Below are 14,121 nucleotides of genomic sequence, written 5' to 3'. Positions count from 1 at the left end.
CACACAAAGTGGAGGCTGAGCATAAGGAGAGGAAGTAGGGGCGGTGATGCCTTATGCTTGCCCTGCCCGGAGGGGAAGCCAGGGACGTGCAAGGAGGAACAGCCCCCAAAACGGTCACTGTTCTCCTTTCCTGGAAGAAGTCTCTCCCTTTGACCTCTCCTGCAGGGACTAAGATCTGAAAAGTCTTTCCTTCAATCTGGCGATGAACGTTCCTGCTTCCCTTCCAACTCTGTCACTTCCCAGGAAAGATGCGGCATGTGGTGATGGTCACTGAGGTCCCTTGCCCTCTCTGCTTTGAGAAAAGCCAGTGCAGAGCTGACCCAGTAGCTGAGACAGAGGATGTGATGCAAAGAAATGGGCTGAAACCACAGCAGGAAGGCAGAGTTGAGGAAGGACTTTCTGACCACAGAGGTTGTGAGACAGGGACTATGGAAGAGAGGAAGTTAGGGAGCTTCTGCCCTGACACATAAGAACAGGAAGAAGTTCCCCCTTCAGTGTTGGACGGAGGATGCAGGTTCTGGCTCAGAGCTCGGGAGTCAACCAGAGGCCCCTCCTGACAGAAACTGGGTTGTTTTTGCCTCCTCTCCCCAACTACTCCCCACTTCCATGTCTCTCGACAGAATTTCTTCCTCCACCCCAGACTAGATACTCCAAGCATACTTCCTGCCCCCCAAATCCAGAGCCCCACCTTGCCCCAGTTTGGGTGGCCCTGGCGTGACCCTGAGGACTCAGTTTCCTTTGCTCATTCTTGGCCTCTGAGTGATGTGAACAGTCACTAAAGCAGAACCTGGGATGACGGTTCGGGTGAGTGCTCTCAGGTCACCAGCCATCTGAGTTTGCCAGAAATTGACTGGGACAAGAAACTTCCGGTGCTGAAACTGGGAAAGTCTTGGGCAAACGGGGATGAGTTAGTCACCCCAGTGACCACGTGTGTGTGCATGCAGACGTTCTGTAAAACGAACCCCATCCTTCATGCCCAAACTCAAAAGTGTCAGGATTCAGAACAGTTTAGGGACCTAGAGATAGAGAGGTTCCAAAAGATGGGGACCAAGAACTATGGGGCCGGTGAGCAACAGCTAGCAGTCTTGGGAGGAATCCAAACTTGGCAGAGAGAAAAAGGAGACAAAGGAGAGATGCCGCCTAGCTGAAAACTTCCTGTCCTCTAGACACCCACACATTCCCTGTACCCCCCACCTCAATCCCCAAATGTCCCCTGGGTGAGCTTGTGCCTGCTCCTGGGCTCTTTTTTGAGTCAGGTGACCTCTGGGGGGAAGAGTCGGATTCAGAGAGGAAGACAGGGTTCCCAGCCTCCGTCTCCCACTGTGTCAACCATAACAGAAAAACTTTCCTTTCTAACCCCGTAGATTGTCTTTCTCCTTCCAGAGATGGTTTTTTCTCCACTCAGCTCTTTCAGACCCCAGAAAAGGACTCCCGTCCCATTCTTTCATTCAAGCACCCATACCTTTCCTTCCTCTTTCTCCCTTTATTTCTGGAGTGGTTCTATCGCTTGACCGAAGGAAACCAGGCCACCAGGACTGGGGAGGACAAGTCAAGATGCCACTGAAGTCTGGCGGTGCCCAGCCTTGGACTGACCCAGCAGAGAACCAGGTGGCTTCAGTACAACTCAGGCATAATGAACTACCAATGGGGGGCATGCTTAAGCCATCACATAATGCCCCCCACCCTCAGTGTATTTCACAGTAGCTATTGGCAACAAGTAAGCAGCTCTGGCACGTTGGGCCGGTGCCAACCTGCAAGCACACAATATTCATTAACGTGGACCATCACCACTTGCAATCCCTCAGTTTGGAGGAACCTGGGCCTGCCCAGAAAGATCCAAACTGTGGCCAGAGAAGGATCCCCAAATGCACCNGGTCTCCATCGCCCCGGCCCTGCCCCACCACTTTGAGCCGAGGGGTTGTTCGGAGCTCCATGGTGCCCTCCCTAGAGCGGCCACCACCGCCGCCCTCTCCAGAGCCCTCAAAGAGTCTTGTAAGGAAGCGGGGACCTGCCCGGGGCAACAGATCCCCGGCAGTGAAGACATAGAGCACCGGGTTGACACTGGAGCTGAAGAAGGCCAAAGCTGTAGTTCCAGCTCTCGCTGCCTGGCCCGCCCCGCCCAGCCTGGCCAACGCCCCTTCCGGCGGAGCCAGCACGGCGACCACCTGCAGAATGTTGACCACGTGGTAGGGGGCCCAAAGTAAGCCGAAGGCAAGCACTATGGCGCTCACCAGCCGGCCCACCCGCGTCCGGTGCCGCCCGGCGCCCCAGCCAGCTCCCCGCAGCCGCGCCAGCGTCAAGCCGTAGCAGCCGAGCACCAGCCCGAAAGGAAGCACGAAGGCGGTCAGAGTCTCCAGGCTCAGGTGGGCCGCGGCGTGGGCCGGCGAAGGGTGGCACAGCTGGCACACGCGGTCTCCCCACAGGTGGCGGTAGACGGCGGCCGGGGCGGCGAGCAGCAGAGCGGCCAGCCAGACGGCCAGCAGCAGGCGGCGGGCCAGGGCCGGACTGCGCAGCCGGGGCGCCAGGAAAGGGCGGGTGACGGCGAGGCAGCGCTGCAGGCTGAGCAGGCTGGTGAGCAGGACGCTGGCGTACATGCTGAGCGCGCACACGTAGTACACCGCCTTGCAGCCCGCCTGGCCCAGCGGCCACGCCTGCCCCGCCAGGAAGGTCGCGAAGAGAGGCGTGAGCAGCAGCACCGCGCCGTCGGCCAGCGCCAGGTGCAGCACCAGCGTGGCCGCCAGCGGTCGCCCCCTTGCGGGCCGCCAGCCCGCCAAGCTCCACACTACGAAGCCATTGCCCGGCAGTCCCAGCAGCGCCGCCAGCAGCAGGAAGGCCGTGCCGGTGACCCGCGAGGCCTTCCAGCTCAGCAGCGTCTCGTTCCCCGGGGGCCGATAACAGGCCAGCATTCTTCTGTGCCTACCGGGAGATGGAAAGGGCCACAGAGGGCATTTAGGGGGTGGGGCAAAAGCCCGGGGTACCCCTCATGCCTGGGGAGAAGGGACTGCGTCTCCTCCCACTTTCCTCTCTTCTGTCTAGGGGCTTTGACTTACTTCCTGACCTACCCTAGCCCCTACTCAAACACTACTTCTTGGAACCCAAATCCCCTGCGGTCAGTCAGCGGACCTCCCCAGGCCTGACTCCCAGGCTGTCACTACCTCCACCTCGACCGACAGACCGCTTTAGCTGGGCCTCTCCTTTGTACCCCCCGCATTCTTTATACCTCCAGGCAAAATGAGTGGAGGGAAGTTAAGGCTCATGGGCAGATCTACTTACCCAGCTGGGAGCTAGTAGAATCAAGGCCCATGAGGGGCCTGGAGAAGCTGAAAGGCACAGCAGCAGTGAGTGAGGTGCCTACTCCTGTCCTCTGCCAGTTAGGTTTAGGTTTGCAATGTGAGACTAGGAATGGGGAGGGACGAGGTGGAGCTCTTTTCAGGCTCTTCCTGGGGCACCTCCCGCGCTCTTCCCTTTCCCATCACTAACAGGTCCAGGCATGTGAGAGGCTGCCTCCCTAGGAAACAGGATTATCTGAAGGAATTTAGATAAGGTTCCCTGATCATGCAGGTGAGTAGGGACACCCCCAAATCCTGGGTCCTGCATCTGCACTCATCCCTCCTGCAGTTCTGGCCTCAGTTGTTGGGACAACGGCCACCACCATCACATCCTCAGGCTTCCCTGGCCTATAGTCAGAAGAGAAGGTGACCCAAACTACTCGTTCCCCCAGCTGTTCCATCTTGACCTATTTCCAAACTTCTGATCCTGCTGGGCCCCCTTTTTCTTCGGCCTCCTACCTACTCTTGATGCAGTTTTGGAGTAATGGGGGTGATGTCTGGAGCCAATGGCCAAGAAACAATTCTTGAATATGTCTTTGGCGCATAAAGGTGACTTTATTAAAGCACGGGGACAGGACCTGTGGGCAGGAAGAGCAATTTTTCAGTGTGAGGGGGGTGATTCTTTTTTTTTTTTTTAATATTTTTATTTATTTCTAGGAGAGAGAGAGAGAGAGACAGCGTGAGCAGGGCAGGGTCAGAGAGAGAGGGAGATACAGACTCTGAAACAGGCTCCAGGCTCTGAGCTGGCAGTCAGCACAGAGCCCGACATGGGGCTCGAACCCACGAACCGCGAGATCATGACCTAAGCGAAAGTCGGACGCTTAACCGACTAAGCCACCCAGGCGCCCCTGATTCTTTATATACTATGCAGTTGGGGGAGGTAAGTCAAGAGAAAATTTCTTGAAGGGATTTCCATATGCTAAAGAGGAGTTACAGATCATTGGGGTCCTAGCTGTTGTCAAGCTAAGGCTGTTTGCCCTCTAGCAAAGTATTATCGTTAAGACACTTGGGAGTTTCTGGAGATTAGGCTATTGATGAGATTTCTCTTTTCTTGTAATTTACTGAGATATTTGTAAACTGATGAAGACTCAGGTCCTGTGATCTCTAGCAGTCTAACCATTGTTTTCTGTCCTTTCCTTTGTTCTTGGGCAGCTAGGAGTACCTGAGGAATATCACACATATCCCCCCCTGGGGGCAGGGAAGTTGCTAGCTTGTGCTTTGCCTTCAGCTTGCCTTATGCTCCCACACCTCTCCCATCTTGGGGCTCTCAAAGGGCTACCAATGACAGCTTTCAATCACAGTGCTGAGTTCTGGAGGGATGCAGGGAGGTACAAGGGACTTCTCAGCTCTTTGAGGAATCATAACACACAACCACAAAGAGACCATACTACCAAGCCACGAGATAAGAAGATAGGAAAGGGTGCATTGGTAGAGACATACGGAAAAGGAGCGTTCTCTGCATGAAGAGATCAGGCAAAGCCTGGAAATGCAGAAATTTGAGGGGGACCTAGTACACTGATAAAGTTGAGCTAAGGGGAAAGACCCCTGCCCAGTTAACAGCTAGAACTGGGTATTCCTTGGGACCCAGGACACCAATATTGTCTCAGTTCGGGTTACTTCCAAAGCACAGCCTGAATTAGGAGCATGGGTACAGTTAATCCTGCATCTGCAAAGTCAGCTCAGGAAGCAGGAGTGAGGAACAGGGGACGAGAGGGAAAAAGAGAGCCGATAAGAGTATATTATTGAGTCTCTTCAGTAGGGATTAGATACCTCTCAGAATTACACAGAACACTGATGCCCAGCTTGCCTTCCCCCCAGTTTGAGGGCTGTCCTGGAGGCATTATACACACTTGCCAGCCTAAACTCGTTAGGAGGCTGAGCGGGCTGCCACACCTTCAAACACCTAGGCAGGAAAACAGAGATTTACACTCACGCGAGGAGTTCAGTCCAAGTGAGAGTGTAAGCTTCCATACCACTGTCCACAGCTATAACTGAAATCAGAAATGGGACTCAGGGCACCCAAAGCTAGTCTTGATGCCATCCAAGGACAGCCCCCACCCCCTTCGCATCTCCTTCATACCCATTCAGTAGCCAAAAAAGAAAGGCGAGAGAGAAAGTGACTAATCCAGTGCGGCTGAAGCGAGCAGTTCTGGAGAATGAGCCAGCCCCTCCCCTAGACCGAGGAAGAAGCAGAAAGGCCAGGGTCCCAGACAAGATTCTGGTGATCCTGGATCCAGGGAGCAGGATCCATCCTCTCCTCGCAAGCCACCCTGGCACACTGCCTCACGCTTCATTTCATCCAAGCCCTGCCCATGATCCCACCCTCAGCCTGGCCTCCCCTTTCCTAAGGCTGCAGTTTATGGCTTTCACAGTAGGCGGCAGCAAGCACAGTGCAAATCATGTGTAATGCAGCTTCTCTAGGGCTGGGAACCAGAAATTCTCTCCATAGAAAGAAAAACACCAGAGATCACATTCCGTTCTCTTACATAGTTCCCATTTATCCTCAGCACACCCTGCCATCAATCACACACACACACACACACACACACACACTCACACACAAAGCTTTATGACTTTTGCAGTCAACTGTGGACCTCAGTCCCTTCTCCACTATCCCATCTAAGCCCCTCCTCCTCTCCCTCCCCTTGGACCTTGCCCTTCTTACTGGCCAGGTAGGGGGGAACAGAGTCCAGGTTGACTCATCTCCCACCTCACTGGAGCAGAGATCCCAGCTCTGTAGCTGAAAACACCACCATTTCAGCCCCAGCACAGCAGAGAACCACACAGTCCAGAATTCTCGGGGAGAGGCAACTCTCCTGCTCCTTCCCTCCACCATGGACTACCTCTCAGCCCTGAACCCCAGCGGTCTGCTCAGGTGATTTCTAACCCTCCTCTTCACCGTCCAACTCTGAGGATAGTGCGTGGCAACAAAATTCCATTCAGCCCCCAGGAGACTCAGATTCGTACCCCTTTTCCTCCCAGCCCCCACTTTGCACAATGGGCTTGTCCAGCTATGGAACCACCACTCACCACCCCCACTCCATGGTCTCTCCCTAGGTTACTCTGATCTGCAAACCTAAATCCCTCCCTGACACTCCAGACACCCCACCCCATCATCCCCACTGCATTCACCAAACTCCTCTCATCTTGACCTTTCTTCCCAACTACCAGGTCAGTATCCAGTATGAGCTCTGAGTTTGGCAGGAAAGTCTGGACTTCACCTCCACCACCCCAGCGACCTTTCCGTGTCTGCGATCACAAGCGAACCACCCGGAAAGGTCTGACAGCTGCGACCCGCCAGGAATTGCTAGACAAGGTAAGTGACCCAAATCCCTAAGTTCCTATTGCAGGGGCTAGAAAAGAGAGAACTTGGAGTGAGCGAGCAGAAAGGCTGAGGTTAGTTACATGACTGCTCCTCCCTCTGAGGACTAAAGCGGGTCGGGTGGGTAGGGTTCAGCCCAATGACCAATGCTGTATTTAGGTTATTTCTTTTCCAGGGGGTAAGAGGGGGAATAGATAGGGAGGGTTAGAAGATTGGCATTCAGAAGTCAGTATGGAATGGCGATTCCTATGACAAGATTCCTATGACAGAGGAGCAAATAGGTGAAAAAAGTCAGCCCTTAGTGAGGGTCCCCCAGCAACTGAGCACCAAGAGCTGGAGCCATTTGAAGAATGGCAGTTTCCCAGGAAGTAGAGTTGGGGTGTCAACCAGCATCCAGAGCCAACCGGTGGGTGTGGGGCAGCTGAGAGGGAGGGAGGGGCATGGATACGCTCTGCCCCTTCCCTCCTGCTTCCTGTGGCTGGGCAGGCACTGGAGGCCCTGCTGCTGAGTGGGATGCTAACACTGGTGCTGGAGGAGGATGGGACCGCCGTGGAGAGTGAGGACTTCTTCCAGCATCTGGAGGATGACACGTCCCTGATGGTGCTGGAGCGCGGGCAGAGCTGGACCCCCAGCAGGGTGAGAGGCCCATAGTGGGGCCGCTGTAGGCCACCAGTCCTTTCTATCTCTCCCAAGCTCCTCTAGCCCAGCCATGATCTTGGGGGCAGAGGCACTGGGAGAGGTGAGGAGTTGCCAAGGATACCACGTAGGGGACAAACAGTCCAAGCAAGGGTGTATCTGACCCAGGGCTGGTGGGGGACTGTGTGACCCAGTGCACGAGGGTGCATTGCACTGATGAGAGTTCCCTACAGAGTGGGATGCTGTCATACGGCCTGGGCCGGGAGAAGCCCAAGCACAGCAAGGACATCGCCCGGATCACCTTCGACGTGTACAAGCAAAACCCTCGAGACCTCTTCGGCAGCCTCAATATCAAAGCCACATTCTACGGGCTCTACTCCATGAGTTGTGACTTTCAAGGACTCGGCCCAAAGAAAGTACTCAGGTCAGAGACCAACACGTCATATTTCCCCATCCCCCTACAGTTGCAGCACCCCACTTCCTTCTCCAGTACTCACCTATCCATAATCTCTCCCTTGGGGAAAACCCCCTCTATAGCCTCCTCCCACATTCCCCCACCCATCCAACTTCATCTTGTCTCTGCCCTTCAGGGAGCTCCTCCGTTGGACCTCTGCACTGCTGCAAGGGCTGGGCCATATGTTGCTGGGAATTTCCTCCAGCCTTCGCCATTTAATAGAAGGGGCCGAGCAATGGCATTGGCAGAGGCAGGGTCGCCTCCATCCCTACTGAGAGGGGGCTCCAAGCCGCTTTCTGCCCTCAGACTTGTTCCAAGACACACTGTGAGGACTGTGGCAGCATCAGCTTTGGAGACCTGAAGACAGTGCAGGTTAGATAACCCACCTGATTTCCCTAATGCCTTCTGACCCCATTGTGCCAAGCCCCGTCAGCATAACGCCTTACACCCCTAGCCTATACTCTTTCCTGAAGAACGCTGTCCCTTCCTAGCCATCTTTCCAGCATCCCATTTACCCAGAGAGGCCACAAGCCTGTCCCCAAGCACTTGACCCCCCCACCCCCAATCATTGCTACATCTAGATTCCTTGTAACTCCTCCTGTCCCTAAGCTTCCCAGGGCACTGAATTCAGCCCTCTCTGACTTCACCTTGAGATCTCTATTTCTTTGGACCCTTTCCCCCAAAATAACAAAAACATTTCCAATAAAAATATAAAAATGTTTATTAATAAGACATTTGATTCCAACTTAAACTAAGAAGGGGACAGGACAGAGACGCCCTTTACCCTTCCCATCAACACCCAGTCTCAGGTCCAAAGGCCTCAGTCTTCAAGTATTGAGTTCAAAGCCCTCCTTCGCTTGGCCACTGCCCCCTGCTGCTGTTCCCAAGCCTCTCGGCGCTTCAGGAAAGTAGTCAGGGCCACGTTTCGAGCCACATGGTGGCCAAAAGGGTCTCTTATCAGCTCCTGGTTCCGCTCTCCTGCAAGGGGAATCACTCATGTTCAGTATCATTGTACAGTCACCCCCCATGCTCAAAGGGACACTCTCTGGGTGAAGGTCCCTCCATTTTCCCTGGGCCCTGGGTTGGCCTCAGGGACAATTAATACCTTGGTCTCCAAAGAACGGAAGCCAGGAGAGGGTGGGAACACAGGGCTGCATATTGAGCAGAGCAGAAGGGGAGGAGGGCAGACTGCTAAGAACCCATGGCCAACACCACCCTTTGGAACTGAAGTCTCTGCTGAATTGAAGTCTCCTCCCCAGCCACTCAGCCACCTGGAGTGAGGGAAGTTCGGAAAGGTCAGAGAGAGGTGCTGGTACTCACCCAGCTCAGCAGCAATTTCCTTCCGGGCCCCTAAGGCTGCTCCACTCCAGATGGCATCTAGCACTCGGCTGCCATGGCGACTACAGGCCAGAGCCACGTATTGTCCCTGCAGTGAAACAAGCAAGGCAGGTCCCTCTAGGGCATTCTACAAAAGTGTACTGGGGAGGGCAATGGGGAAGTGAAGTTTCAAAAGTTTACAGTCTGAGTCAAAAGCATCTGGGAACTCTATATCCGCTCTCTGACTCTGAAGAACAGTCTCAGGGCGAGCTCACGTTCTCTTAAATGGATGTTGGTGGGGGAATCAAAGCAGAAACCAGAACCTTTAGGGTCTTTAGCACGCGGCGGCGCTGCTTGCGCGTCACAGAGGGGCTGGTGAGGACGGCATCAAGCACGTGGGAGCCAGCAGGGCTCTGGGCGAGACTCAGAAGTTGTGGTCCCGTCAAGGCACCCAGACTTCGAAGTACGATACCAGGGCTAGAGAAGTGCAGCAGATGCTGGAGCAGTAGAGATCCGAGGACTGTCACTTCCCCCAGGGCCCTGGCCGCGGCCATTTCCACCTGGTAGGACAGAGACAGGGACTTAGGAGGCAGCCACCAAAATGCCACCCCCGCCTGGATGAAGCCAGAGATCTCCCCGCCCTCACCACAAGGGTGAAGGGCTTTTTAAACCCTGGCCCCCAGTTAGACACTGACTTGGCCCCTCTCCTACCTCACCTGGTGCTCTGCGGGCACTGCCCCTTCCTCCTCTGCCAGTCCATAGTACACCTCATAAGCCGTCAAAGTGGCAAAGAGAGGCACGCAGGCCACTTGCCGGGAAGAGGGCTCCGCACAGTGGAATGCCTAGAGGAGAAGACACAACAGGATGAATCGGAGAACTACCTCATCCCTAACCCCGACTCTCTAGACAGAGGAAAGCATTCAGGAGACGTGAGAACGTAAGCTGCATAGGGCAGGATCTTATCTGCCTTGCTGTATCCCCAGCCTCTAGACGCATAACAGGGGTTGAATAAGCATTTATCCCTTAAATAAACTGCTCTCTTAGTTCTGGGAGACAGTTTTCATTCCAGGGCTGTGAGATGAGTTTGGCCTCATTTCTCCCTGGATCTGGGAACTCCCTGGGCATTGGACCTCTTGAGTCCAGAGATATAACCACTGAAGATTAGAGAAGTCCTAACAGGTGGAATTTGAACTGAGGGCATAAATAGGTTGTGGGTAACACCTACTCACCTCCAACAATAGCTGCAGGACCCGGGCTTGGTGGGCCCCAACTTTGCGACAGGCCCCCGCCAGGGCAATGACCACCCCTGGGTGACCTTGAGCCAGCACAGCTTCCAGGGCAGGGCTGAGCTCCTCAAACACGGGGGACAGCTGAGGGGAGACACAGGATGAAGAATCTTTGGCATTCTGAAACAGTGGACTGAGTTATTCAGAGAAATCTTCTTGTGGAATACAACTAGAGGTGCTAGAGAAGCACTGCCAATATCAGGATTTGGGTTTGGCCAGGACAAGGGGGCAGTCTTAGAGGTGCTGCCTCACACGAGGGAAGCAGGGATACTTTAAATGGCCACACTTTCGAGATGAGGGGATACTAGAATTAAATCAGCCCTTTTAGGGGCGCCTGGCTATCTCAGTCAGTAGAGCACGTGGCTCTTGATCTTGGGTCGTGAGTTCAAGCCCCAAGTTAGGTGTAGAGATTACTTAAAAATAAAATCTTAAAAAAAAAAAAACAAAATCTATCCTTCTATCCTAACTCCCAACTCTGTATTGCTACAGATACTTGACCATAAATACAGGCCATGGAGCCTCAAGCTGTCTGTTTGGATTAAGCCAGTCGCCTGCTGGTATTGGCACCCGAGAAGCCAAAATAAATCCTTTCTGAGAGGAAGGCACTTTCGCCATACGCTCTGAGTAACCCCCAGGAACAGCTTCAAGGGGAATGGCCAGCACACTGTCAGACGCAGAGGCAGGCACACAATACAATAAGGCCCAGTGAACAAAAACTAGCAGAAACAGAGCAAAGAAAGAGATCCAGCCCCACTCTCAACTCACCAACTCAGGGGTAGTAACAGCATCTAGGAAACGCTGCAAAGGGAAGTTGGCAATAGGGTGTGCAGCCAGGGTCTGCAGCTGTCCTTGGAAGTGATCTTCAAAGAGGCTCTGGAGCCTCAGGGGCTCCAACACCAGCAGCACTTGCTCCAGGAGTCTGGAGCTCGTCTGATCCCTCAGAAATAGCAGTAGGGGGCTAGGAACAAGGAGACAGTGATCAAGCAGCCTTTACTCTACTTCATCTAAAATACCCACATCACTCCATTCACTTCCCACAGCCTCATCAAGCTTGGGGGACCCTGAGGCCTGGACCATACCTGCCATCAGCTGAGGGATTGCGGCTACTCAGATAGCCAATCACAGCACTGCAGAGCTGAGCACAAAACTGGGGCAGCTTGCGGTGTAAGATTTGTAAGGCCACTTGAAGGCAGAAGCTGGAGATCTTGTCAGTGATAAATACTGTGGGAGAGGGCAGAAATAATAAAAGCAGCTTTTCCGAAATCCAGGTAACCTGTACAACCTCAAGCCTCAAGCAATAAGGTATCAGAGACTATGAACGCAAAGGCTCTATACAGAGCCTTTGCAATATCAAACCAGATCAGATTTGAAAAGGAGTAAGCCTGATCGAAGTAAGGGCCTCAGATGATGACAGTCACCTCCAGAAAGGTTAAGTCCTAGACCCTCCTCCTTTTGCCCTCCTTACCAGCAATGTCCTTCAGAAAGCAGGAGCTCAGGTCTTGAAGGCGATTCAAGAAGGTTTCAGGGACCTCAAAATCAGTTGGCCTACCTTCCCGAGCTGGGGCCCTTTGTGCTTCTGAAAGAATAATGAGAACATGTGCGGTGCTGAGGTCACGAACTAGCAACCAGGAGGGAGAATAATTCCATGGATGAGCAAGGACTCAGCTTGGAGATGCAGAACACATATGAATATCTCTTCTCATCTGGATGACTAGACTGAGACTATGTTTCTCTTCTGGTTTTTCTTACAAATTTCAGTCAGTTCCCCAGATGTCCATAGAAGATAGGCCAAACTCGCAGTCAGGAATTCAAGGTGTTCCAAAATCAGGCCTCATCTAAACTCTAGAACCTTATTTCCCAGAGTTTTTCAAAACGTAGGTCACTGCCAATGAATGCAACATGAAATCACGTTAGTGGATTTTAATCAGCACTTTTTCAACGGAATGGAATGGAATGGAATAGAACAGAAAACATCAAAGTGGGTTGTACCTATTAAGGGTATGGCTTCTCAAAGTTCTGCTTGAGTCCAATATATGTATACACACACATAGGCATGAAACAAAAAAAATTCTCTGGGTTGTGGTTTGAAAAAAGTTTGACATCCATTCCTCATGAATCACCTCTTATCCCTGGTCCATTCTACCAGCTGTCCCCCAAACACACCTATGCATCCTCACATCTGGGCCTCTGTGTGCATTCATCTTTGGCCTGTTAAGCCTTGTCCTAATCTCTCTGCTAACTCTTCAAGGTCATCAAGAATTACTCTTCTCCTTACTCTCTTCTACCTTACTTCCTAAACCCACCTCTCCTCTAGGTCCACTTCCCTCTCTTGTAATACTTACCAGGTGACTGAGAGCCACGGTGCCTGGCTCTCTCAGACTCCAGAAGAGTCCCTCCCAACACCTGCAGCAGAGTTCTGACCACGAAGCTGCCATGTGTGTCTCCACAGTAGAAAAGAAAATCATCACACACTTCGGAGGCTAGTCCCAAAACCAGCTCCTCCAGGGTCTCCATGGGACCATCCTTGCCATCCTCCTCCTCCTCCACGTCCTCTTCCGCCTTCTCTGTAGGGCTCCGCAGCAATCGAGGCAGCTGCAGCAAAGCGCTTTGCCATACATGCATCCCGCATCGATGACAGGCCACGAGGCGGAAGTTGGAGCGCAAAGTAGCCCAGACTCGACACAGCGGCTTCAGGGGACTGAATCCCAGCAGTTCCTGCATAATCTCACTGCCAGTCCTGTTTGTGGCCAAGGCTAGGGCCTGGGCCTCCACTTCCTTCAAAACATTGTGCACCATCAGTTCTGAACAGACAAGAAAAGAAATTATTTTAGAGACTAAGAGGAGGGTGGTTACGTTCCATCAGTTAACCAAAGGAGGGAGAGAGGCAATGAAAAAGAGGCTATGGGAGATAGAGACTAAGTCCCTACGCCCTAGGGACCCATGAAAATTCCCCTGCCTGTCCCAGAATTTATGCCCAACGAATCCCTCCCTGCAGTCTCCCCACCTCGTTCTTCTCCGGTCTCAGGAGCCTCTTTCAGCGCTGACAGCGCCTGGCGGAAATACTCCAGAGCTTCGGGGCTCAGGTGAGGGTGCGCATCTGGGGCTGGTTCCGAGCTCCTATCCGGAGGCCGCTGGCGGCCCGGTGGGGGTCGCCCCGACCCTTTGGCCCCGCGCCCCCCTTTGCCACCGGCTGGAACCCGGCGCCCAGCCTTGTGGAGGGAGCGCGGACCCAGTCCCATAAGTGCTAAAGTCCGTGTGTGTCCGCGAAAGCTTCTCCAGTCTTAGAGGAACGTCACGCAAGTAGGAGCGTGCCGGGTGCGGACGGAGTTTAGGGAGGCCGGCGCCCTCAGCGCGCAGCGTATACGTCACAGTCCGGCGACGGCCCCTACCCGAATGGCAGTGGGTGTTCCCAGATCGCTCCGCCTCCAGTCGCCAGTCCCCGCCCCGGGTCCTTCCGGACTGTTAGTACACTCCTCCGCTGTCTCCTCGGCTCCCGCAGCTGATCCCGGACGGGAACGCGGACTGCCCCCACAGCCTCACACTCTGATCCAGTTGCAGCCACCTCGTCCCGCCCCCGCAGCCAGAATCGAAGTTCTAGAGTCCAAGGACTTTGCCAGCTAGACGGCGCCGGGACTGCAAGAGTGCGGGTAAGTGGCGCGAGCTCCCTCTGCTTAGGATTCAGCGTCCCCGGGCCTCGCTCTAACACACGACCTGGAAGCCGCGCCTCCGGGCTCAGCCCTATAGGGCCAGAGTTCCAGATAGCCCGGAATGCTGCTT

The 14,121-nt window shown here is 53.9% G+C and overlaps 4 protein-coding genes across 6 annotated transcripts in view; 2 read left to right on the top strand and 2 right to left on the bottom strand.

Moving 5' to 3' along the window:
- Nucleotides 1-1,784: 1,784 nt before the first annotated feature.
- Nucleotides 1,785-3,371, bottom strand: LTB4R2 (leukotriene B4 receptor 2). Its single transcript, XM_077770262.1, has 2 exons — nucleotides 3,274-3,371; nucleotides 1,785-2,916 (listed from the first exon to the last, which is right to left on the bottom strand). Exon 2 carries the CDS (start codon nucleotides 2,904-2,906, stop codon nucleotides 1,785-1,787), a length of 1,122 nt encoding a protein of 373 aa, XP_077626388.1. The 5' UTR covers nucleotides 2,907-2,916; nucleotides 3,274-3,371.
- On the top strand, nucleotides 2,275-8,471 carry CIDEB (cell death inducing DFFA like effector b). 3 transcript variants are annotated; one of them, XM_077770472.1, is made up of 5 exons: nucleotides 2,275-2,363; nucleotides 6,501-6,645; nucleotides 7,138-7,287; nucleotides 7,521-7,711; nucleotides 7,878-8,471. In XM_077770472.1, the coding sequence occupies exons 2-5, from the start codon at nucleotides 6,514-6,516 to the stop codon at nucleotides 8,014-8,016; spliced, it is 612 nt and encodes a 203-aa protein (XP_077626598.1). In that variant the 5' UTR covers nucleotides 2,275-2,363; nucleotides 6,501-6,513; the 3' UTR covers nucleotides 8,017-8,471. The 3 variants fall into 3 exon arrangements, with proteins under 3 accessions (XP_077626598.1, XP_077626597.1, XP_077626600.1); XM_077770471.1 differs by lacking the exon at nucleotides 2,275-2,363 and adding an exon at nucleotides 5,624-6,204; XM_077770474.1 differs by lacking the exons at nucleotides 2,275-2,363; nucleotides 7,138-7,287 and adding an exon at nucleotides 5,624-6,204.
- NOP9 (NOP9 nucleolar protein) lies at nucleotides 8,438-13,688 on the bottom strand. Its single transcript, XM_077770470.1, has 10 exons — nucleotides 13,349-13,688; nucleotides 12,687-13,145; nucleotides 11,810-11,920; nucleotides 11,424-11,565; nucleotides 11,110-11,302; nucleotides 10,288-10,428; nucleotides 9,775-9,900; nucleotides 9,382-9,618; nucleotides 9,062-9,167; nucleotides 8,438-8,719 (listed from the first exon to the last, which is right to left on the bottom strand). Exons 1-10 carry the CDS (start codon nucleotides 13,581-13,583, stop codon nucleotides 8,562-8,564), a joined length of 1,908 nt encoding a protein of 635 aa, XP_077626596.1. The 5' UTR covers nucleotides 13,584-13,688; the 3' UTR covers nucleotides 8,438-8,561.
- Nucleotides 13,689-13,778: 90 nt separating this feature from the next.
- Nucleotides 13,779-14,121, top strand: part of DHRS1 (dehydrogenase/reductase 1) — a 6,446-nt gene continuing 6,103 nt past the window's right edge. The window contains exon 1 of the mRNA XM_077770261.1: nucleotides 13,779-13,991. The gene's annotated coding sequence lies outside the window, so the exon portion shown is untranslated. The remainder of the gene's footprint in view (nucleotides 13,992-14,121) is intronic.

This window comes from Crocuta crocuta, unplaced genomic scaffold (genome assembly GCF_008692635.1).
Source record: "Crocuta crocuta isolate KB4526 unplaced genomic scaffold, BGI_CrCroc_1.0 scaffold175, whole genome shotgun sequence".
NCBI classification, from domain to species: domain Eukaryota; kingdom Metazoa; phylum Chordata; class Mammalia; order Carnivora; family Hyaenidae; genus Crocuta; species Crocuta crocuta.
This window is presented reverse-complemented; position numbering and strand designations above follow the sequence as displayed.

Coding starts and splice junctions, on each gene's coding strand:
- CIDEB (XM_077770471.1), top strand. CDS start 6,164: ATGGACTACCTCTCAGCCCTGAACCCCAGCGGTCTGCTCAG. Junction 6,205..6,500: donor AACCCCAGCGGTCTGCTCAG/GTGATTTCTAAC, acceptor CCCAACTACCAG/GTCAGTATCCAGTATGAGCT. Junction 7,288..7,520: donor AGAGCTGGACCCCCAGCAGG/GTGAGAGGCCCA, acceptor AGTTCCCTACAG/AGTGGGATGCTGTCATACGG.
- NOP9 (XM_077770470.1), bottom strand. CDS start 13,583: ATGGGACTGGGTCCGCGCTCCCTCCACAAGGCTGGGCGCCGGGTTCCA. Junction 13,146..13,348: donor TGAGACCGGAGAAGAACGAG/GTGGGGAGACTG, acceptor TTGTCTGTTCAG/AACTGATGGTGCACAATGTT. Junction 9,168..9,381: donor GCGTGCTAAAGACCCTAAAG/GTTCTGGTTTCT, acceptor GTTTCACTGCAG/GGACAATACGTGGCTCTGGC.